This window comes from Lampetra planeri, chromosome 8 (genome assembly GCF_965212315.1).
Source record: "Lampetra planeri chromosome 8, kcLamPlan1.2.h2, whole genome shotgun sequence".
In the NCBI taxonomy this organism is placed as follows: Eukaryota; Metazoa; Chordata; class Hyperoartia; order Petromyzontiformes; family Petromyzontidae; genus Lampetra; species Lampetra planeri.
The window spans coordinates 15501877-15525311 of NC_136114.1; the positions used below are offsets into that span (position 1 = coordinate 15501877).

At 57.1% G+C, this 23435-nt stretch overlaps 1 protein-coding gene across 2 annotated transcripts in view; it reads left to right on the top strand.

Moving 5' to 3' along the window:
- The first annotated feature begins 244 nt into the window (after positions 1–244).
- Positions 245–23435, top strand: part of TP53I11 (tumor protein p53 inducible protein 11) — a 62186-nt gene continuing 38995 nt past the window's right edge. Inside the window, exons 1-3 of one of the 2 annotated variants that reach the window (XM_078597192.1) lie at positions 428–813; positions 1865–1956; positions 2146–2317. In XM_078597192.1, coding sequence (XP_078453318.1) covers positions 2189–2317 — 129 coding nt within the window. In that variant the 5' untranslated portion in view covers positions 428–813; positions 1865–1956; positions 2146–2188. Of the gene's footprint in view, positions 814–1864; positions 1957–2145; positions 2318–23435 lie in introns of both variants that reach the window. The other variant, XM_078597191.1, reaches the window with a different exon arrangement.

Consider the following 23435-nt stretch of genomic DNA (forward strand, 5'->3'; position numbering starts at 1 on the left):
CGGCACACGAGGAGGTGGGTTGCCAGCACCACGCCCGGCCGCCTTTGTCTCCCTAATAGCGATATTTACAGATCGTACCATGTACTAATTTAAAGTCTGAGTCGACCTAGGAGAGGCCCAATGTCAGTTCAGATAATCACCACTGTTGCTGACCACGAGGGAGTGTCGAACTGGGGTCGCGCTCACCACGACATCACCACTGCCACACCCCCCGCCCTCAGCCCCCAACGCTCTCACCAAACCACGCGCCCCCCGCCCCCCGTCCTGCCGACTCTGGCCTCCTCGCCCGCCCGCGCAGACCAACGTCACCCGCGGCACAACAAAGACTCCCACAAAGACTCCCACGCGTCGAGCGCAGGAAGCGAGGGAGGGAGTAGCGAGAGGGAGCGCTCGGAGGGGGAGGAGGGGGGGCCACAGGCAGTCGCGGGGGGGAGCGGGGGGAGCCACTCGCTTCGTCTCAGCCTGGGAATCGACCGCTCGGTTTTGACTCTCCTGCCGCCCCAGCGCCGTCGTGCGGGCCGCGCTCCCTGCCTCGTCGAGTTCTCTTGCGCAGGGCGCTTCGTGGCCACCCGCGTGCGCAGGGCGCTTCGTGGCCAAGCGGCAGCGCAGGGCGCGTCCGTGGTCTCCCTCTCTCTCGCGCTGCAGGACGCTCCGTGGGCGCTGCGTTCTCCAGGGAGCTCCGGTGGCCACTCGCTCTTGCAGGGGGGAGCCCGGGACGCGCGACTCCCGGCTGGCATCCAGGAACTCGCGAGCCCTGGGACCGCGCGCGGGAGACGAGGCCGCGGGAGACGCGACGCGTCTTTATCCAGCGAGGTGCCGAGATGATGTCTGCATGCACACACGTGTCCTCGCATGCGTTTACACATACGTGTACACACACAGGCGATACAGAAACACAGGCATGCACAAAGGGAGCACGCACGCATATGCATGCGTGTCCATACACACACATTTATACACGTGCACGCACACACCACCGCATACAAATACAAAGATCCCCGTATAGCCTTACCCAAACGAGACTGTTGGGACAAGTCCCGTATATGCACACATTCACGTATATACACAGTCCGTGTACGCGCAGACGTCTGTACATATACACCCACGCACACACGCACGCACGCACGTGTAAACAGGGACACACGCATGCATACATAATGAGCGCGACGCATTTGCAATTCACTGCGCGATGCCCTTGGTGGGTCCCGCTTTGCTGGAGTTTACTGGAGCCGTGAGCTCTGCGAGGTCAGTGCTGGATCAGTGCTTGATCAGTGCTGGATTAGTTGCTGGATCAGTGCTGGATCAGTGCTGAATCAGTGCTGGATCAGTGCTGGATCAGTACTGGGTCTGAGCTGGATCAGTGCTGGGTCTGAGCTGGATCAGTGCTGGATCAGTACTGGGTCTAAGCTGGATCAGTGCTGGGTCTGAGCTGGATCAGTACTGGGTCTGAGCTGGATCAGTACTGGGTCTGAGCTGGATCAGTGCTGGGTCTGTGCTGGATCAGTGCTGGATCAGTACTGGGTCTGAGCTGGATCAGTGCTGGGTCTGAGCTGGATCAGTGCTGGCCACAGCACCCCCTTGTGCGTTGTTTCGACTTTCGCTAACGGCAATTGTCCCAAACAGAATGCAGACTGGGGTAGGCCTTTATTGTTGTTGTGTAAAGGTGTGTGGCTGTGCAGGTCTGCGAGTCTGCTGGTGTGTCTGTGTGTCGGTGTGTGTGCTCTGTGCGTGTCACTTGACACCCTGGTCACCCTTGCGAACGAGATGTTCAAGGGATTATACAGTGGGAATATTCAAAACACAAACATTCTCGGAGAGCGAAAACTTCACATCACAGCATCAGCTCTCTCTGTCTGTGTGATAGATGAAGAGAGCGCGAGAGAGGAGATGAGAGGGGGAGGTGGGCTGGCTTGGAGTCGGAAGTATCGGCGTAAGGCACCACCACTAGAATACTCGGTATGCCTATCCATAATAACCCTAAATTATGAACCAATTTGTGAGAATATAGAGCAGTTCACAACTCACGCGAGATGGATGTGTGGTTCTAAAATAACTCGGCGTTCCGTACTCTGCGGGCTGAGCGTCAGCACTCGTCAGGCGGTGGATGTGACTCCCCCACCCCGCTCTTCCCCGCTGCTCGTGCAGGGCACGGAGTGGAGACGCTGGCTCGGAGAGGCTCGCGGCGCCCATGGCGACCAAGACGCACGGACCGCTGCTGAAGAAGCACAGCCAGACGGATCTGCTGAGTCGGCTCAAGACACGCAAGATCCTCGGCGTGGGAGGCGAGGATGACGACGGCGAAGTTCATCGCTCGAAGGTGAGCAGCGGCATCGATTCGTGGTGGCGACATTGGTGGAGGTGGTGGTTGGTCTGCTCGACCTCAAAGGAGTGCCGGCTACGACGTGTAAACATCGTTACTGGGGAGACAAAGGCGGTCGGGCGTGGTGCTGGCCACCCACCCCTTCGTGTACCGATCCGGCCTTCATAGGTTCTCGCTAACAGCTCTGTAGGGCTTTAGGCGATGTGTATTATGGTGAGAATGGCTGTGCGTGCGTCAGACAGCGCCTGCGGACAATAGCGCGTGGATGAGTCATCGAGTACGTAACGATCACAACAATGTTGATGGTGGTGGTGATGGTGTTGGTGATGGTGAAGTGCTACTGATGGTGGCGATCACTTTGCGCTAGCGAGAGGTCACCGCGAGCTGCTGATGAGCTCCATTCAGCGCGACACGCTCGCGGGGAGACGCGGGTCGTGTTCCAGGTTGGGTCTCGCCCCTGTTGCTCGGCACTGCGACAGGTGCCTGGACCCTCCCGCCCCCCCCCCCTGTGCCCCTCACTCCACGTGGTGTGGCCACGGCGACCGTGGCCACACCACGTGGCTACCTCCTGCCGGGTCGCTGTGGCCACAGCGACCCGGCAGGCGCCCCTCGCGGCGCTCTCACCAGGCCGCCAGTGGGCGACCTCCCGTGCCCGCAGTGCCCTCGCGGCGAGACGCGCGCGACCTCTGCACGCCGGCCACGGCGACTGAGGCGACAGAGGAGTCTGGCGACAGGCGAAGTCCACGAGGCACACAAAGCCCCCCCCCCTCCCCCCCGTGTTGTCCCACGGAGGACGGTTGACCGACGCGGCCACCGCGTGCCTTTGTGTGCGCTCTCCGTGTGTGCTCTCCGTGTGTACACGGGTGGTGCACGCTGCGTGCACACGTGTGTGTGTGTTGTCGTTTAAGTGTCTACGTGTGTTTGCACGCGTGTGCGTTTTATGTGGGTGCATGTTGGAGAGCGGTGGTGCAACGGTTAGCGCAATGCGATACGAACCCAGCGATCCGATTTCGATTTCTGCTCACGGCCAACGTCAGTGACGAATATCTGAACGAGTCCTGGGCCTCCCCTAAGTCGACTCGGCCTCAAATTAGTACTTAGTTACGATGTGTAAACATTGTCACTCGGAAGATAAAGGCGGCCGGACGTGGTCCTGGCGACCCTTCCCTTCGCGTGCCCTGTCGGCCTTCATAGGCGCTGCTCTCTAACAGCACTTGCCCCCTCAGTCTGCTAAGGCTATACGCAGGAGCGCTGTGCGTTGTTACGCGTGCAGGTTCGACCGGTCCAGCAGTTGGGTGACAATGGGGCTCACTGTGCGCCCCCATTGCAGTCGTCGCACGCTGTGCCAGTGGCTGTAATCGCAGCCATTGGCACAACACCGCGAACGGCAATGAGCCGTGGTGCGGCGGTGAGCGCACCGCGCTGTGATTCCGAACGTTGGAGTTCGATTCGCGGCCACGGCTGTAATCAGCGGCGAGTGATGCTCCGAACCGGTCCTGCGTGCCCCCCCCCCCTCCGACTTCGTCACCAACTCGCGCGAGAGACCAACACGGTGAAGTATGGCTAAACAACCTCTGTGAGCGACACGGTCATGGGGTGGGCCGTCATCCAGCAGCGGGATCGACACGGGGCAGTGCTACAATGATGATGAAACTGGCACCGCAGCGGGGGGAGGGGGGGGTTGGCATCTTTCCCTCGCCAAACCTCGCAGCTGCAGGTTGTTCCCGCCTCGCGTGGTGCGAGCGGCCTCATCGCCCTGCGCGCAGCCAAGAGGCGCACTCGGCAGACAGAGCCCGCAGTGTCTCCTCCCGCTGCCCCAGGTCTGTGAATGGGAGCCAGTGGGGTGGGGGCAGCGCAGACGCGAAGCCTCACTCCAGTGAATCTGATCGCCCGTGTAGCCTTGAGCCGATCGTTGGGGCAAGTGCTGTTAGCCCAGACCCTAAGAAGTGGGGTGGCCGGCACCACGCCCGGCCGCCTTTGCCTCCCCAGTGGCAATGTTTACACACCGCACCAGGTATTCATTTAAGACTGAGTCGACCTAGGGGTGGCCCAGAACCGGTTCAAATATTCAAACGTAAAATCGAACTGGGGTAGCCGAGGTTGTCAGCGCGCTCCACTGCCTCTGCCCTCCACTTGGGGGGTTTCCCCGGATTCTCCGCTTTGTCTGACCTGAACCCTTCTGAGAAAACAAAGAACACTCCAGGCCTTGGGTGGCTCAGTGAAGCTCCCTCGGCTTTAAATCCAGAGCAGCAGCAGCAGCATCGTCATTATTAGTATCATGGCCATTACCATTATTCAACCTTCACAAGAGACGGGCGCTTTCATCAAGTGGCTCTCAGCTGCGTCCGCACAAGGGAAGTAATTGATCGAGCGAGCGAGCCGCCCGTCCGCTCCGTGCTCCGCGTGAAGGGTTCCCTCTCTCTCGCTGCGTGGACGTCTTCCAAATGTTTCACAATTCGCCACCACGGCCACCACCACCGCAGCAGCAGCAGCTGCTGCGCATTTACCCCGGCCTCGCGCCCCGTGGGTCCCCGCACGCCCGGGTTGCCCAACCCGCAACCGAGCTCCGCCGCGCGGCTCTTTCGTAACAGACAGCGGTCTCCGTGACGCGTGCGCGCACACACACGAGCGTGTCTATACGCACACGTGTACGCGTGCACACGTGTGTGCGCGTGTGCCGTGCAATGACTCAATAGTCTCCGGAACGCTGCTGCTCAGGCTGTAGTAAGGATTATCGGCGTAAGGCGCGCTACCACCAGAGTACAAGGTGCGTCTAGACGTGAGAGAATAGTACAGTACAACAGTAGATGTTGTTGTTGTGCTCGACATTGCCCCACAATCTAGCCCGGCAGCAGCCTATAGCAACTTGTTCTATGAATATGATCCGCGAGATTTTGGGCGATTTCCCTTCTTCATTGCACATCACGCAGAAGGGACATTTCCCGAAACGTCGCCGATGCTATACAAATATAATTGTGTTTTAAGCCAGCGTTGTTGACAATTGTTGTTGATTATTCTCATGCACCACTGCCAACGCTGCAGCAGCGTCACCAGATGATGCGCTTCATGTAGACAGCGGTCTGATGAGATCGCGGGCACTTCGGGAGATGTGGGTCAGCGTCGCCCTTTTGTGCTGCGCAGATGTGTGGCGGCGTACTTTGCACTTTAGATTCGCGTCGTGTTGTTCGCCACGACGTCCGACGTTTCGCTGCACACATGCCGGGAGCTTCATCGGTTCGGGAAAGTTGCTCAATCAGTTCCTGACGAGGTAGCTGTCGTGCCAAAAATGCTTCGGAGGGAAAAATGTTCCTCAATTTTCTGTGATCCTTGGTAATATAAAAAACACGTAACGATGTCTGCACCACTAACAATGGGGGGAAATCGCCAAGGCAATCGATGGGTTCCGGCCGGTTCATCACCGGTTATAAATAAAGACCATCATCTATGTGTCTATATTTGTCTGTCCCACAGCCTCGGGGCAGAGATCTCAATCAGCACCGCCCGAGGGAGTAAAACTCGTTTGTCTCCTAAACGAACTATCTATTTGATGACCGAGAGCCCGCTCCTACGAAACGAACCAAATCCAACTCAATGGCACCAACCTTGTAGCAACATATTTATAGAAGGCAGACGTGTCGGGCAACGGCCCTTCTACAGAGCGGACACATCTGCACTGACCAGTCTGGTGAAATACGGTTAAATCACACCCACGACCCGAAATGTTCATTCGTCCACTCGGAACTTTAATCAACTCTTTTTTTTTCTTGTGGTCCAATTCCTCGGTCCACTCTCGAAGGCGGGAAACCCCCGGCAAGCCGTGCCCAGCGTAACGCGGCTGATGATGCCGATAACGTCATCACCACGCTACTCCCCCGCCACCTTCCGTCCAGCGGCACACGCGGGATTATTGGAGGAAGCGAGCCGATAGTCGGTCGACCTTTGCACTCATTCCTCCTTGGCCGGACGCCTGTGCCCAACATCTCTGTGCCAAGTCCCCCGCGGTTCTCCGTGACTCCAGGCGGGGGCCGGGGTCGATCCTCAGCTCGGCTCCACGTTAACGATTCCCATGAACCGCGTGAACCCTGCGTGCGGTGGGAGAGGGAGCGGTGGCGCAGTGGTTAGCGCACTGTACGAGGAACTCTGGCCATGGCTGATATTGGTGATATCTGAACTGGGCTTGGGTATTCCCCCCCCCCCACGTCGTCCCCCGCACTTTATCAACCTGCGCTGACCAGTGTGGTGAAGATGGACGATCGTGTTAAGAGCTGTGAGAGGTTGCGTTGTGGGTAGCATGGGGCACTGCAGTAAAATCAAATAGCGTGCTGTGCTCGCCGCCTTCACAACCAGCGCGGTGAAGTATGGTCAAATAACCCGCATGACTGACACGGCGTGGGAAGGCCTTCATCCAGCAGTGGATGAACATGTTAAGTGTTATCATTATTATTACTGGAAACACGACACGCTGTCTAAACACGTTTGATAGCCACGTTAGAAGGAATGTAACGCGTCCGATAGGTCCTCTACCGAGGGAGATGGAGCGATTAAAGCAGTTCGTGAGGAGATCTTGGGGGTATTCCTGGCATCGCAGGATCGCGAGATGTGGCGGCTCCTTGGGGGTAGAACCTCATCTAGCAGTGGATTAATTATGGCTGATGATGATGATAATGAGCAACAGTTTCGTCTCATCCAACCACCACACTGCAGGTCACAACCCACTTCCTTGTGCGTTCGTTTGTTGTCATTCCCCCGCACCTCCGATTTGCACGGTTGGCTACGTACGGTGCGAAAAAAGTTCAACGTACTGTACAGACACACGTGTACACACCCGCCCACCCACTCACCACACTGCATGTCACAACTCACCCACTCACCCACTCACCCACCCACTCACCCACCCACTCACTCACCCACCCACTCACTCACCCACCCACCCACCCACTCACCCACCCACTCACCCACCCACTCACTCACCCACCCACCCACTCACCCACCCACTCACTCACTCACCCACCCACCCACTCACCCACCCACTCACTCACCCACCCACTCACCCACCCACTCACTCACCCACCCACCCACTCACCCACCCACTCACTCACCCACCCACCCACTCACCCACCCACTCACTCACCCACCCACCCACCCACTCACCCACCCACTCACCACACTGCATGTCACAACAACTCACCCACCCACCCACTCACCCGCCCACTCACCCACCCACTCACCACACTGCTTGTCACAACAACGGACTCACCCACCCACTCACCACACTGCACGTCACAACAACGCACCCTCCCACTCACCCACCCACTCACCCACCCACTCACTCACCCACCCACTCACCCACCCACTCACCACACTGCACGTCACAACAACGCACCCTCCCACTCACCCACCCACTCACTCACCGCACCGCAGAACACAACACTTCTCTGGCCGCTTCTCCCCTCGTATTGCCTCACTTTAGAATTCCCTCCGCCCATGATCATCATCATCCTCGTAGAATAAATAACCTTTTCCAATTCGAGAGGCGGTTACAACTTTAATATCCGTGGCAATAATCGGGTCGCGCGTCTCCTGTGCATCAAGCTGGGGTCCGGCAGGAGGACAGAGAGCGCCGGGCGATGGGGGAGGGGGGGGGGCGATGAGGAAGGGAAGAAGGGGGGGGGCGATGGGGGGAGGGGGGGGGCGATGGGGGAGGGAAGAGGGGGGGGCAATGGAGGAGGGGCGATGGGGGAGGGAAGAGGAGGGGGGGGGCGATGGGGGAGGGAGATATGAAAGAGGGGGGGGGGGATGGAAGAGGGGGGGGGATGGAAGAGGGGGGGGGATGGAAGAGGGGGGGGGGATGGAAGAGGGGAGGGGATGGAAGAGGGGGGGGGGATGGAAGAGGGGGGGGGGATGGAAGAGGGGGGGGATGGAAGAGGGGGGATGGAAGAGGGGGGATGGAAGAGGAGGGATGGAAGAGGAGGGGAGGGCGATGGGGGAGCAGACATCAACAGCTGTTGTCACGATGGAATCTCGCTCTTGATTGTCACCGTGCTGTTTGTTGCTGTCCGCTTGCGAGCTGTTGGGGGAGGGGGGGGCGATGAGAGAGGGAAGGGGGGGGGGGCGATGGGGGGAGGGGGGGGCGATGGGGAGGGAAGAGGGGGGGCAATGGAGGAGGGGCGATGGGGGAGGGAAGAGGAGGGGGGGGGCGATGGGGGAGGGAGATATGAAAGAGGGGGGGGGATGAAAGAGGGGGGGGGATGGAAGAGGGGGGGGGATGGAAGAGGGGGGGGGGGGATGGAAGAGGGGGGGGGATGGAAAAGGGGGGATGGAAGAGGAGGGATGGAAGAGGAGGGGAGGGCGATGGGGGAGCAGACATCAACAGCTGTTGTCACGATGGAATCTCGCTCTTGATTGTCACCGTGCTGTTTGTTGCTGTCCGCTTGCGAGCTGTTGTTTGTTGTTGTCTTGGAATGTCCTCAGCAACCGTGCAACAACAACATCGCCGCACGGCACGATCGTTAGTCTTGACATTGCAGAGAGCGCGCGGGCGGGAGGAAGCTTCTAGACAATGGGCGAGAGAGCAGCAGAGAGCGGCGTGTGGACGAGGAGCTCTCGCCGGCTGCGGCTGCTGCTGCGGCGGCGGGGGGAGATTGAAGCGGATTAGCGTGGGCCGATGCGAACACCAAAGTGATGGCGCAGCGTCCTGCGGCCTGTGCCCGCGTCGTGAGTCACGGAGTGCTCCATCGCCACGGTCATAGAGGGACCACGGAGTCTAGACAAGGAAGAACAATCGTGCCCGTGTGGGGATTCCGAAACGTGTTTTTTTTTCTGTAACCGCGTTGTTTCCCCAACATGCCTCGGTTCTCGGAAGTAATGTTACGAAGTACGCGCTGTAATGTCATTAGCGCTGTAATGTCATAAACCCCGGTACCGGTAGCATTGAGGCCTCGTGCGCTGGTAACAGGGCGTCTGTACACGCCGCGATTCACCCACGGGGCTCGGATAGCGGCTGTGGCCGCACGTTTTGGGGAAACCGATCGATCAATGTGGCCGGTTGCCTCCAGGGCAAGTGCCTACTCATAATAATGTCACCTCGAACACGGCGCTCGCTCGCTCGCTCTCGCAGAGAGAGACGGAGCGAGAGGGGACGACTCCGCAGATGAGGAGCGCTGAGAAGCCGCCACCGAATCCCCCACGAAGCTCTGCTGTCCCCTGTCATCATTGAGGGGTTCCAGACACAGATCGACGGGAGTGAAGTTTCGTTTACATCGCATCAGCGGAACGAGTTACCGTGACCCCGCGTCACAGACACAGACGGAGCGAACGCAGCAACGCTTCACATCCGAACTGTGGCGCGTGAACACGGTCCCCGTGACGCGTGAACACAATCTCCGCGTGTCCTCATTCAAACTTGTCGTCGTCATCGTCGTTGAGCTCCAAGCGCATGACGCGCGTCACTTTGTGGGATCTGTTCCCCCTCCCGCGCGCAATCATCCGCGGGCTGGTGGCGCGTGACGTCCACCGCAGGCCCCGCGGCCGACCGCGGGGTCGTCCGAGGGTCGTGGCGCGTCCTCCTCCCGCTGCTGCTGCTGCTCAGAGATTGCGCCGGGAGCGGCGAGAGAGGCGATATCCCCACGCACCCTGGCGGCGTGCGTGGGGATGCCAGGGGCGTGGTGGTGGTGGTGGTGGTGCTGACGGCAGCTCTGCCTCGAGCTATGGTGGATGTCGCTGTGATGGGGGTAGCTGCTCTTGGTTGTAACTGTGGTTGTGGTGGTGGTGGTTGTGGCGGTGATGGTGGTTGTTGTTGTGAGAATGTTGGTGACGTTGTCTTTGGTGGTTGTGACTGTGGTGGTTGTGACTGTAGTGGTTGTGGTTTCGGTGATGGTGATGTGTTTGAGTTGAGAGGTGGGAGCAGTTTGGGTCAAATGATGGGAAATCTGGGTAACGTGGGGGACAAAAGGAGGTGTTTGAGGCTGGGGGCTGGATGACTTAAACCGTGACATTGCCCTCGCATTCACCCACCCCACACACAGACCCATCGCCAAAACGAGAACTCACACGGGGCGAGTCTGGCCTGGAGACGCAAGCGGCAATATTTCTCGTCAGTATTACCATCGTTGTTGTGGTGGTGTTTGTGGGTATACGAGTCGAGTAAATGTTCCAGGAAGTCTGTGACGAGATGAGATTTACGCACAAATCGAGTCCATCCTCCCTCACCCCCGCCCCTCCCCGACCTCAATACCCCTCCCCGCGGGTTGTTGTTGGACGGTCACAAGGGTGGGGGTAACGACGTTAGGGGCAGGGGTTGTAACCTCTTTTTTACTGAGGGCCAAATAGCATTTTATAATTCATGTGTCAGCCACCACACGTGAACAACGACAAAGACCCCCCGTATAGCTTTAACAGATTGTTGGGGCAAGTGCATTTAGCGTGCACCTCTGAAGGCTGGCACGAACACACGAGGGGGTGGGTGGCCAGCAACACACCCGGCCGCCTTTGTCTCCCTCGTGGCGATTTCTACACATCGCATCAGATACTCGTTTAAGGCTGAGTCGACCTAGGTGAGGCCCAGTACCGGTACACATGCTCGTCACCTGACATTGATCGTGAGTGGGAATCAAACTCGGGTGGCCGGATTTGTCCCCGAGAGCGCTAACCACTGCGCCACCGCTCCCCGCACGTGAACACGCACGCGCCCACCTCGACGAGAACGTGCGCGTGCACGAAGTGTGAAGCGGCTCGTTCAGTGACAGAGGCGACTGAGAGAAGGGGAATCGTAAACGCGGTGCCGCAGCCCAGTCCAACACCCCTCGAGGACCCGATTAGTACGGCTAACATATTGTTTGCCGCCGTGGTGGGTAAATCGAGTTCGCGAGCCGTACCGAATTTCAAAGTGGTAGGCCCCACGCGGCCGCGGGTCGTCTGAACCGAAGTCGCGGGCCGTGTGCGGCTTACAGGGCCCGTAGGCTCCCCATTCCGGGCTCAAGGGATGTGCGGGTGTAGGGGTGAGAACCGCCGAGCCTCGGCGTTCCTCCTTTGTTTGCTGAAGGACGGCGGCATTAGAAGTGTCTCCGGTGGCAGCGCGGGCCCACAGCAGACGTGCAGCCGCATGGCTCCAGTTCATCAGAGACGGCCTTTACACTTGAAGTGACATCGCTGGATGTCAACATGCTGGGTGCAGTGCCGGCCCTAGAGGGGCCCGGTGAGCGCTGGTTGACAGCGCCGGATGGCGCCACGCTTTGCGTGCAGTGCCAGTCCCTACAGGACAGGGTGTGTGAGTGCCGGCCGAGGGATGAGGTCATTAGAGGCCATGGCACTCTGGTTGACTCGGGAGGACACGTGACCGGTTAAGTCTACAAAGAGGCCCCAGGAGGGGGCTGGGGGTGGTCACGTGATTGGGACCCAGATCCTTCCAGAGGATTCTGGAAGGTGGTCGTGGCCAAGGGCGGAGCCGGCCACGCCGCAGAGAATATCAGCCGGGTCCCGAGAGGGACCAGGGTTGTTAATCCTAGAAGAAACCTTCGTCTACGATCTCCGTTCAACGATCCTCCAACACGTCGAACGGGCCAAAGCTGTTGGTCCCGGTCCGTAGTCGCAGTTACGTAGTAACTAGTGTAGGTAGCCTGGTGGTCACCACCCGGTTAACTACACTAGTTAGGTGGTGACTAGTGTAGTAACTAGTGTAGCTAGCCTGGTGGTCACTGCCATAGGTTGTTATTCTGTTAAGGGGAAAGTTACCCCGTGTGTTGGATTGAATAAATGTGTTGCCTCCAAGTCTACGTCTGTGACTAAGTTGAACCCACTACACACTTAATGGGCTCATTTGCATAACGCGTTTTCAATAGATGATTAAAATGCGCAAAATGTTATCCACGTCGTCTTATGGATGGACTATCCCCGGCCACTGTAATGTGGAGTTTATATCACCACGCTCGGAGATGAAGCCCGAGATGAGCGTTGCTGACTTGACGCGGTCCCCACGTGGTGATGGGATTGCCCCACCACGGAGAGCCCCCCTACAGTGGATTTGGCCTACTCTTCCACGCTATGCAGACGTCTTGCTCGAGGAAGTGCCGTGAAATCGAATTCTATTCGACTCTTTCGCATGATGGCAGCAGCTAAATGTCACCGTCGAGCTCTGCTGGCCACGAGAGGGCTTAGAGGGAGAGTTCGTGTCGTGTTGCTGTTCCTCCTCCTCCGTTAAAGGGGGGCAGACCACAGTGGGTTCACTGTGCGCTCCATAGTTTGAGTTGCATGGCCACAACCGCACTTCTGTGACCGTGCCTTTCATTTCCTATTGAGGTTACATAGAATGAAAGCAACGTTTTTGTTTGTAAATTAATAGGGCATTTTTATATTAAAATTAACCTCGTTTGAAAAACATCCCGCTCGGGGCACGTCCTGACACGTGCGTGTAGCCGTAGAGGGCCGCGATTACCAGGCCACGCAGGAGCTGCTTTTGTTCCAGTAATCGGTGCCAATTCTGTTGCCTCTCAGCGGCTCTACCAATTTCCTCTCCGTTGAAGGAGAGTTTGCGCCTACCCCCCCTTCCTCTCGCATCCTCGTCTTTTAAAATTACACAATTAATTAATTAGGTCACTATTGACTTAAGTATACAAAATTTGTTTTACCTCTGTATGAGTGAATGGCTTAAACAACGAATGAGTGAATGAATGCACGATTAATTTGTGAATCAACGTATGAATGAATTAATACATTAATAATATGTATTTGTCTATAAACCAGAATTGATCGGTGATTGCATTCGTGAATGAATGCATTGTTCAGTAAGTAAATGAATGACTAAATACATATACGAATTAATGGATGGATAACCTAATACGTTAATGAAGTGTTCATTTTATTATTGGGCTTGTTTACCGAGGAAATCCTCGCTGAGTCTTAAGACCCTTTTTCAGGAGGGTCCTGCCAGTTTTTCGCAGGGGGGCGATGTTGCTGCCCTGTCTCATCCTCATTGCAGCACAGCAGGCGGAGAGAGAACACACAGAGACTCCACACGGAGAGGCGCACGAGTCGGGCATCGGGCCCAGGGCCTTCTTGCTTTCTTACCACTGTGTCACTACTGAATGAATTAGTGAATTAATTGATGCGAGCTGGTGTTGTGCGCACCGCTGCTCTCGATCCTTTGCGTGGTTGAGTCGGCCTCTCTACTCTGTGAAGGAAGCGACGAATTGTTCACATGAATGAGTGAATAGAAATAATAATAATGATGATGATGATAGCTCCCGGAGAATCTAGGGGCTACGTCGTGGAGTTTGTGGCCTGCTCCACGTGGGAGCGCGGGAGTCACTCATGCAGGGGCCAAGAGCTCCTGGCCTCAGCCACATGGCGCTCTCCTCTCCCTGCGCCTGTTCTAAACCAGGCTCAACTCCGTATTGTGTTCCTCCGCTTGTCACCCACTGCCTCCTCCTTCTCATACTATACGAGAACATCGTTTTTATCCTGACCCACTTCCTGCCTGGATTCCTGTCTGTCTGCCTGGCCAGAAAGTGCGCGTGCTCGATAGTGACGTCACCTGCATCCCACAGCGTTGGGCCACGTTCGTTCGTGCCGACGTCACGTCCCCTCCCCCCCACCCACCTTGCACCCCTACCATGGCTACAGGATATTATACAAAAGATTTGCTGGCTGACTGGCTGGAGGAAGGGTCACGTGCAGGCTGCTCGTCTCGCTACAAAATAAATATGCCGACTCTGTCTCGACGGCGTCTTGAGACGCTGTCGCATTTGGACTCTACAACTCCACATTGCACTCTATTGGATCCACCGTTGTATTGTTCACTCGAATACCCCGTAAGGGGACTTGTCGAGCCTCGCGCAGAGCCGGATTGCGGGGTGAACACGGCACCGGATCGAGTCTCGTGGAGCCGACTCGGGCTGCGCGGAGTTCACGGATCGCAGCATTACTACGCAGACACCGCTCTCATCCCGTCCACATCTGTCCCTCCCCCGATAACAACAACAACGCGCGCGCGCGAGTGACGCACCGCAATCATCTGCATCCCCCGCAATGTAAACAAGACGCGTGCGTTATTGGCTGCGCAAGCTGGACATGAATTGTGGAAAAGCAAACACATGCGTGTTTACTCTGCATGTATAAGCGAGGGCGAGCGAATGCGTGACCGCTTATCTGTGTGTGTGTGTGTGTCGAGCGTCATTATCGGTTCATTGGCCGTGTAAGTAACGCCGTGTGGGACGCTGCCCGGTCTATCGCTCGATACGACGGGCTCGGTCTTCTCGGCAGCAGCTTTGCCCTCTCTTTGCCGTGATTTAGAAATGTGGAGCCCTTTACAGGGACACCGACCCCGGCTTGAGACATTGAGAGAGGCTGGCCTGCCTGCGATCCGCCCTGGGCTCAACCACAATGCAGGAGCTCAGATTCTTGAAGAACTGGACACAGGCCCATCAGTGAGCTTCCTGGCAGGCGAGGTGTGCGTGGCCTGTGGCCTCCTGTAGCCCGCAGTCCAGCCACCGCTTGCCAAAACAGCCTTTTTTTGGGCGGATAGAGGGGAGGGGATGCGGGGGCGCGGCACCGGCGAGAGAGGCGACAGACGCGGACGCCCTCGCCTCTGCAGAAGCCGTAATGCAAAACGTGTCTCCGTGTAGCTCAGAAAGGGGGGTGGGGGGGAGGTTGCGTGGAACGGTGGTTGGGGGGGGGGCAGATCGAAGCCACAGGGGTCGGATGGCCCCGTACATCGACGCTGATGACTGTGATCGTGGCGACGGTGGTTGCTGATGGCAGTGATGGTTGTGGTGGTGCCGGTGGTGATGGTGGCGCCCCTACTAATGGTGGATTGCAATGCTAGCGCTGCTGGTGGCGGCGACGCTTCTCCACCGGGTTCGGCTTGGCTCTGTTGATTCTGTAAATGATTGTGTGCGTCACGGTTGACGTGTAGGAAGTAAGTGTATTATCACCACCACCACACCGCCACCAGCACCTGCTAGAGACACGTGCAGGCTGCCTCGAGGTCGTCACCTGCAGACTCACGGCCCCACAGTTAGCGGTCGTGGTTCGCTCTTTGTTAGTGTAACGTTTGCACCGCTGCCGCCGCAGTAGAACCTAATAATAACGCGCGTGTGTGTTAGGGGTCTTGTGGAATCGAATCCTTCGTAACACAATTGCCACTGACAATTACTGACCTTTACGTTTCGTGGACTGAATATAAATTGCAGCAATGTCGACTTGTAATGACGCGGCCTTTATCGGATCCTTCGTTATTTCATTCACAATCCGAGGGCCTCCCCACGCCGTGTCGGTCATAAGGAATGTCTAGCGGCGCTGCAACACGCTGCTCAGTGCGGGTTGGGGCCCAGGCACGACTTGAATATCACACACCGCTGACGTTAGCCGTGGCTGGGAATCCAACTCAGTTCGCCGGGCTTCGGAGCGCAATTGGCTCACCACTGCGCCTCCACTCCCCTCTTGTGTAGTGGCGCTTTCATAAATAATGCTACAAGACAATGCCGGGATAACTACATCTGTTGTATCCCGGGTGTCATTTACTTGAGGGGTAATTAGTCTCCGGAGACTCTCACGGAGTTAAACGAAGGCCATACGGCGTATTTTTTTACGGCGTATTTTTTTTACGGCACGCGTTTAGGAGCCTTAATTCAATCTCTCGGAGAAAAAAAACCGCAATCACCTTTGCTGGCGAACGTTGATCAATCTGCGCGATGACGAACGAGTCACGGGTCATCGCCGCTCGGTGGCTTTATCGCCCCGCTGCCTGGGGCACCGTCGTGACGGGCTGATGGGCGCGCGTGCTAATGTCAGCGTGTACCCCCCCCCCCACGCTGCGAACGTTATAATGAGGGAATGCTCATCAGCAAGGACGGGGACCCCCCACCGCGTAGCCTACATAGACTGCTGGTGAAAGTGCCGCGAGTGAGCATCTGTGAGTGTAAGTGGCACACAGAGAGAGCGCGAGCGAGCGGGTGGTGTGGCCAGCAGCACGCCCGGCCGCACCGGGGTGGTCACGCCGCAGCGGCTGCTCGTTGAAGGGGAGGTGCAGCACCGGTTCGGTTATTCGCCACTGATGTTGGTCGTGTCCACGCATGGAACTCGGGTGGCCGGGTTCGTAGCACCACTGCGCTAGCCCTCCACCTCGGAGTGATCGCCAAACCCGATGCATGGAGTCGTTCTACCGAGAGCCAATGGGAGCGCCTGACACATCCTACAATACCTAAAAAGAGACGTCCGCTGAGGGAGATGGAGCGATGAGGTCGACTCGTGTGCAGGAGCGAGATGGATTTCTGCATCGCCGGACCGTAACGGCTTGGGGATTCCTTAATCTGGCAGTGGATAAAGCATATCTATTGATGGTGTACAGTACATTGTTAATAGTTACTGGAAAAAGCCTCACAAAGAGTCTCAAGCCTCTTGTTTTCAGGAGGTTCCTGCTACCCCGGGATGTTCTGTAAATGCCTTTTTAAATACTGAGAGGTTGGCTTCGTGTGGGAGGAAACCGGAATAGCCAGATAACCCCCATGACCGCGCATAGCGAGGGGATAGCTCAAAGATCTGCGTGATGCACCAATCCTAGCGTGATCCACCAACCCTAGCCTCCAAAGCGCTGGGTCACCACTGGCGCGCATCGCCGCCGCCACCACCACGCCGAGCGTCTCCGTGACCGCTTTGCAAGCGCGAAGCGCGGCTCGGACCGTCAACTCGGGGGTGGGGGGAGGTGGTAGGGGCAGGGGTTAGGACTGTAGGGGGTGGGGGGGAGGGTCGATTCATCACCAAACACTGGAAATGACCCCCTGCAACTCTTCCCCTCCTCTCACGGGCCTGTGTTTACATCTCCCGGTCTCGTTATGAGAGCTGCGCTCCGCTATTATTCGAAGACCTTTGTGACAAAGCGGCGCTGTCGACATCACATCCATCATCATCATCACCGCCCGCTGCTGGTGCTTCTGCTACCGTGACGGATGGCAGACGCCCGTGACAGAGATGGCAACGTCACGGACTTGGCCTAGAGACGCGCCACGAACAGAGATGCGCAGCGACCCCTGACCCTGAGCAGCGCTCATCTGCGACGCCACGGACCCCCGCGTGTCACTGGACCAGACTCTCCCCAACCCCACCCCCTCCATTTTCGCCCCCCCCCACTCCACTGTCCCCCTTCGACCCCTTCAAAACTCATTTTCGGTGCTTTTCCAGCCGCTGGCTGTAAACTCAGAAATCAGCGTCCACTCCTTGCACAGGGTAGTTCACAATGATTAGAACCCTCTCAACGCCGAGAGTGAGTTTAGAGTATATGGGTCTCACGCAGAGAACCATATACTGTACTTATATGGAGACCCATACACAGTACTCACGCACAGACCCATACACTCATATGGAGACCCATACACAGTACTCACACACAGACTCATGCACTCATATGGAGACCCATACACAGTGCTCACGCACAGACTCATGCACTCATATGGAGACCCATATACAGTACTCACGCACAGACCCATGCACTCATATGGAGACCCATACACAGTGCTCACGCACAGACCCGTACACTCATATGGAGACCCATACACAGTGCTCACGCACAGACCCATACACTCATATGGAGACCCATACACAGTGCTCACGCACAGACTCATACACTCATATGGAGACCCATACACAGTGCTCACGCACAGACTCATACACTCATATGGAGACCCATACACAGTGCTCACGCACAGACCCATGCACTCATATGGAGACCCATACACAGTACTCACGCACAGACTCATACACTCATATGGAGACCCATACACAGTACTCACGCACAGACCCGTACACTCATATGGAGACCCATACACAGTACTCACGCACAGACCCATACACTCATATGGAGACCCATACACAGTACTCACGCACAGACCCGTACACTCATATGGAGACCCATACACAGTACTCACGCACAGACCCATACACTCATATGGAGACCCATACACAGTACTCACGCACAGACCCATACACTCATATGGAGACCCATACACAGTGCTCACGCACAGACCCATACACTCATATGGAGACCCATACACAGTACTCACGCACAGACTCATACACTCATATGGAGACCCATACACAGTACTCACGCACAGACTCATGCACTCATATGGAGACCCATACACAGTGCTCACGCACAGACTCATACACTCATATGGAGACCCATACACAGTGCTCACGCACAGACCCATGCACTCATATGGAGACCCATACACAGTACTCACGCACAGACTCATACACTCATATGGAGACCCATACACAGTACTCACGCACAGACCCGTACACTCATATGGAGACCCATACACAGTACTCACGCACAGACCCATACACTCATATGGAGACCCATACACAGTACTCACGCACAGACTCATGCACTCATATGGAGACCCATACACAGTACTCACGCACAGACTCATGCACTCATATGGAGACATATATGACTTGACTGCCACGATAAGACAGGGGGCCTCGAGACGCGGTCGTACTGAGACCCTGTGTAAATCCGCATTGTAATGCAATTATATTCAGACGGGGGACCGCCCGCGGTCAATGCTAAGTACTGCTAATGAGCACATGGTAACATTTGTACGGACGCACGCGTACACACACAAGCTCGCGCACGCGTGCACAAAGCCACAGATCCCCCGCGTAACCTTTAACAGACTGTCGAGGCAGCGGCGACAGAGACTACCCCCCACAGACAAATGAGGGGGTGGTCGGGCGGTCAACACCGCGCCCGACCGCCTGTGTCTCCCCAGAGCTTCTGTTTACACATCTCACCAGGGACTTATTTAATGCTGAGTCGACCTAAGGGAGGCCCAGAACCGGTTGAAATATTCGCCCCGCGCAGTTGGCAGTTGGCACTCACGCACGCACACGTGACACACACGAAGAACCCCCCCCCCTGTATAACCTTTAGGCTGTGTTGTGTCGCGTTATGTCCACACTTTCACACACTTGGGAAAACTGTCACACAAACTCGCATTGGACACGCCCACATGTGGCACACGTTTGACACGCACGCTCTCTCTCTCTCATCCACAACACTCCCGACTCACTTCATAGATATTTGGGACAAAGGCCCTTTGGTGCTGTTAACACGCATATTTGAAGGCCGGTGCGACACACGAGGGAGTGGGTGGTCAGCACCACGCCCGGCCGCCTTTGTCTCCCGAGCGGCAATGTTTCACATTGCGCCGGGTAGTCCTTTGAGGTTGAGTCGACATGTGGGAGGCCCAGGACCGGTTCAGATACTCGACATTGGTGTTGGCTGTGAGCGGGAACCGAACCGGGATCGCCGGGTTCGTAGCGCAGCGCGCCAACCCTTGCACTACTGCCCCCCACTGCCGCTCACAAACACAACAACAACAACACCCGCCGTTCCCCACTAAGTGGCGGGGATGTCACCACTTTGTTGCCACGTGAAGTGTCGAAGGCCCGCTGGCAGGAGGTCACGGAACAGACCCAAAGAAGCCATGGGTTGACTGACCGAGATGACTGGCAGATGAGACCAACTGTGCCCCCCACTGTGCCAACTTTAACACAAACCCACACGCTCATCAGCTCATTACGCAGACGAGCACATTTGATTTTGTTAATCCGAGCGAGCAGCGGTAGCCGTGAATAGCGCCGCGTGCCCTGATTCTGTGGGGTGAGGGCTGCGGGGGGGATTAGAGGCTCGGTGCCATTTGGCTTCTCCACGCTGCACGGAACGCGGATCCCAGCGGGCCCCGCTGCGCCTGCGGGGCACGGGCGGGTCGCGTGTGGTGGCGCCTCAATGGTGGGGTTGGTGCTCTGCTAGAGGGAAGCTCGTGGTGGTGGTGGGGTAGAGGTGGAGGTAGATCTGGAGGTGGAGGTAGAGGTAGAGGTGGAGGTGGAGGTGGAGGTAGAGGTGGTGGTAGAGGTGGAGGTAGAGGTAGAGGTGGTGGTAGAGGTGGAGGTGGTGGTAGAGGTGGAGGTAGATCTGGAGGTAGAGGTGGAGGTAGATCTGGAGGTGGAAGTAGATCTGGAGGTGGAGGTAGAGGTAGAAGTAGAAGTAGAGGTGGAGGTAGAGGTAGAGGTGGTGGTAGAGGTGGAGGTGGTGGTAGAGGTGGAGGTAGAGGTGGAGGTGGTGGTAGAGGTGGAGGTAGAGGTGGAGGTGGTTGTAGAGGTGGAGGTGGTGGTAGAGGTGGAGGTGGTGGTAGAGGTGGAGATGGTGGTGGTGGTGGAGGTGGAGGTAGAGGTGGAAGTAGAGGTGGAGGTGGTGGTAGAGGTGGAGGTGGTGGTAGAGGTGGAGGTGGAGGTGGTGGTAGAGGTGGTGGTAAAGATGGAGGTGGAGGTGGTGGTAGAGGTGGTGGTAGAGGTAGAGGTGGAGGTGGTGGGGGGGGTAGAGGTGGAGAGGGGCTGTGCTGGAGGTGGCGGAGCAGTGTGGCTCTCTAATGATATGGGTGGTGGTCGTAGTGGTGGTGATGCTCGTAGTTGGTGGTCGTAGTGGTGGTGATGCTCGTAGTTGGTGGTGGTAGTGGTGGTGATCATAGTGGTGGTGGACATAGTGGTGGTGGTGGACGTAGTGGTGGTGGTGGCGAACGAGGGGTGGGGCCGATGAGGGCGAGTGGGGTGGGAAGGGGGGAGGATGAGGAGCGAGGAGGGCGTGGTGGCTCCCGTCGACCGATGATGATCTCCTGACATTCTCCACGGTGACTGTGGGCTGTGTGGTTGCACCGCTGTGAGTTTCCCTGTGTGCTGCATTGGGGTTAGGACTCGGTGTTAGAGGGTTCGGGTTATGTTAGCGTTGGTGTTAGGGTTAGGGTTGGTGTTGGGATTATGATTCGTGTCTGGATGAATGTTAAGGCTTGGATTATATTTGTGTAATAAACGACTGGACCACGATGTCTGGCTCAGTGTCCTTTATTATTCGGTTCGTGCTGTACACCCACACGGCTGTCTTTACTCTGTAGCTTCTCCACGGTGCTGACTCCAATGTCGGCCCGATCCACAACAGCAGCTCCGCTGCTGTTTCTCTCACACAGCCCCCATTGGCTGTACTCTCTGCTGCTCTTCTCCCTCCGCAGCTCTCACAGCTTCTTGCTCTCTCTCTCTCTCTCCGCAGCTCCTCCTGGCAGCCACACCGCTGCCTCTAACAAGCAGCCCCCTCTCTCTCTCTCTCCGCAGCTCCTCCTGGCAGCCACACCGCTGCCTCTAACACGCAGCCCTCCTGGCTGTCTCCTCCCCAGCTGCACACCACTCCGCAGCTTCCTCTTATCTTCGGGGTTGGCTCCCGATGGCCGTCGGCGCCCCCCCCTCTCCACACTTGCCCGCGTGGCCTCACTCTTTTCCGCTCACACCCCGACTGCCTTCCCCTTCCGGTTTACCCGCTTAAAGCCCCGAACCTTCCCCCCACGTCACATGACTCCACCCCCCGTGACGTCACCTCCGGAAGGTCGCTTACGCCCGCATTACACCACCCTCCCCCGTAGAAAAATCCCAGCCGACCTCGGCTGACTAATAGCAAATCGTAATGCGGCGAACCGAGCTTCCCCCCCTAAAGGACACTAAGCATATAATGTAACAACAAGAACAACAACAACGCAATTAACATCAACGAACATACAAAAGCATGCAATAAATACAACTGTAAGAAAAAAATAACAAGACAGCAACAATCAACGAAACGTAAGCGATTTGGAACGTGTGCGGGTCGCCGGCCCGTCCCGGACGGTCGGCGGCCCACTCGCAGAACGGGAACGCGATGAAAGTCGAGGAATGACAGGGGGTAATCCCCCTGTCATAGCCGGAAGTCCACCGACGTCCCGTGTCCCTAAAGAGTTAGTCTTGGGCTTGTCCTGTGACCGTGCCCGCAGCTGGGTCGGAAGAGCTGCAGGGCTCGAAGGTCCCGCAGACCTGGCAGGCGTCCTCCGAGCAGGGCCCCTCGTCCCCCGCAATGTCACGGCCGGCCTGTCTGGAACAGGTACGACAGGCGCTCTAGCGAGATCAATGGACGCAGGCAGGGGAGAGTCAGCAGCAACAGACCCCGGCAAGGCAACATTGGGGGATGACGCATCATGTAAGGGAGCAACATTTGGTTTCAAGCGCGACGTATGCACAACCCAGCGACGAGACCCAATCTGGACGCGTGCTGACTGTGGGTTGGGAACCGCAATGAGGCGTACGGGACCATGCCAGGGTTTGTGCAATTTCGGCGAGGTCCCCGGACGTACCTGTGGACAATGAAGCCAGGCTAGGTCCCCAACCTTCCAAGGGCACTCCCCCTCAGACCGTCGCGCATATCGCTCGTTCCGGGCCTGGGCTTTGGCCGTAGCCACGCGGGCATTCTCCCGCGCCTCCGTGACTCGGCGAACCGTGTCCTGAATGTATTCAGGAAGTGGTTTACGAGGTCCCTTCACCCCAGTTCCCAATTGCACATCCACCGGCGGCACGTTTTCCCGACCATACATAAGGTAAAACGGCGAATATCCTGTAGCCGCATGAGGCGTCATCCTGTATGCCGAAAGCACCCCGGGGATGTGCAGATCCCAATCTGATTGTTGTTCACTCACGGTATGGCAAAGCATGGCAGACAACGTCCTGTTCAGCCGTTCAACCATACCATCCGTCTGCGGATGGTATGGGGATGTCCGTACTTTCTTAGTCCCAAGGCCCGCGCACACTTCCGCCAATAATTTAGAAGAGAAATTCCTGCCCTGGTCCGTGAGGAGTCTCTCAGGCGCCCCCTTATCCATAATATACCCAAACAAAAAGGCGTCGGTAATGGCCGCGGCCGACTGATCGGGCAACGGCCAGGCCATCGGCCAACGGGAGAGGTACTCAACCCCTACCAGCAAATATTTATTACCCCTCGCCGATGGTGGAAAAGGTCCCAATATGTCCAGCGCCACCAATTCATTGACTCGAGACACCTGAATCGACTGGAGAGGCGGCACGTAAGGATGTTTCGGCGGCTTACGTTGTGCACACGCAGGGCACGCGCGCACGTGCCCTACGACATCTGTCGCCATGCCGTGCCAAAAATAATGACGTTGCAACATCAACAAGGTCTTCTGCACCCCTAAATGTAAGAGAGTGTCACAATGGAGGGTTCTAATCAACTCGAACCGCAAGGACGTTGGTACCA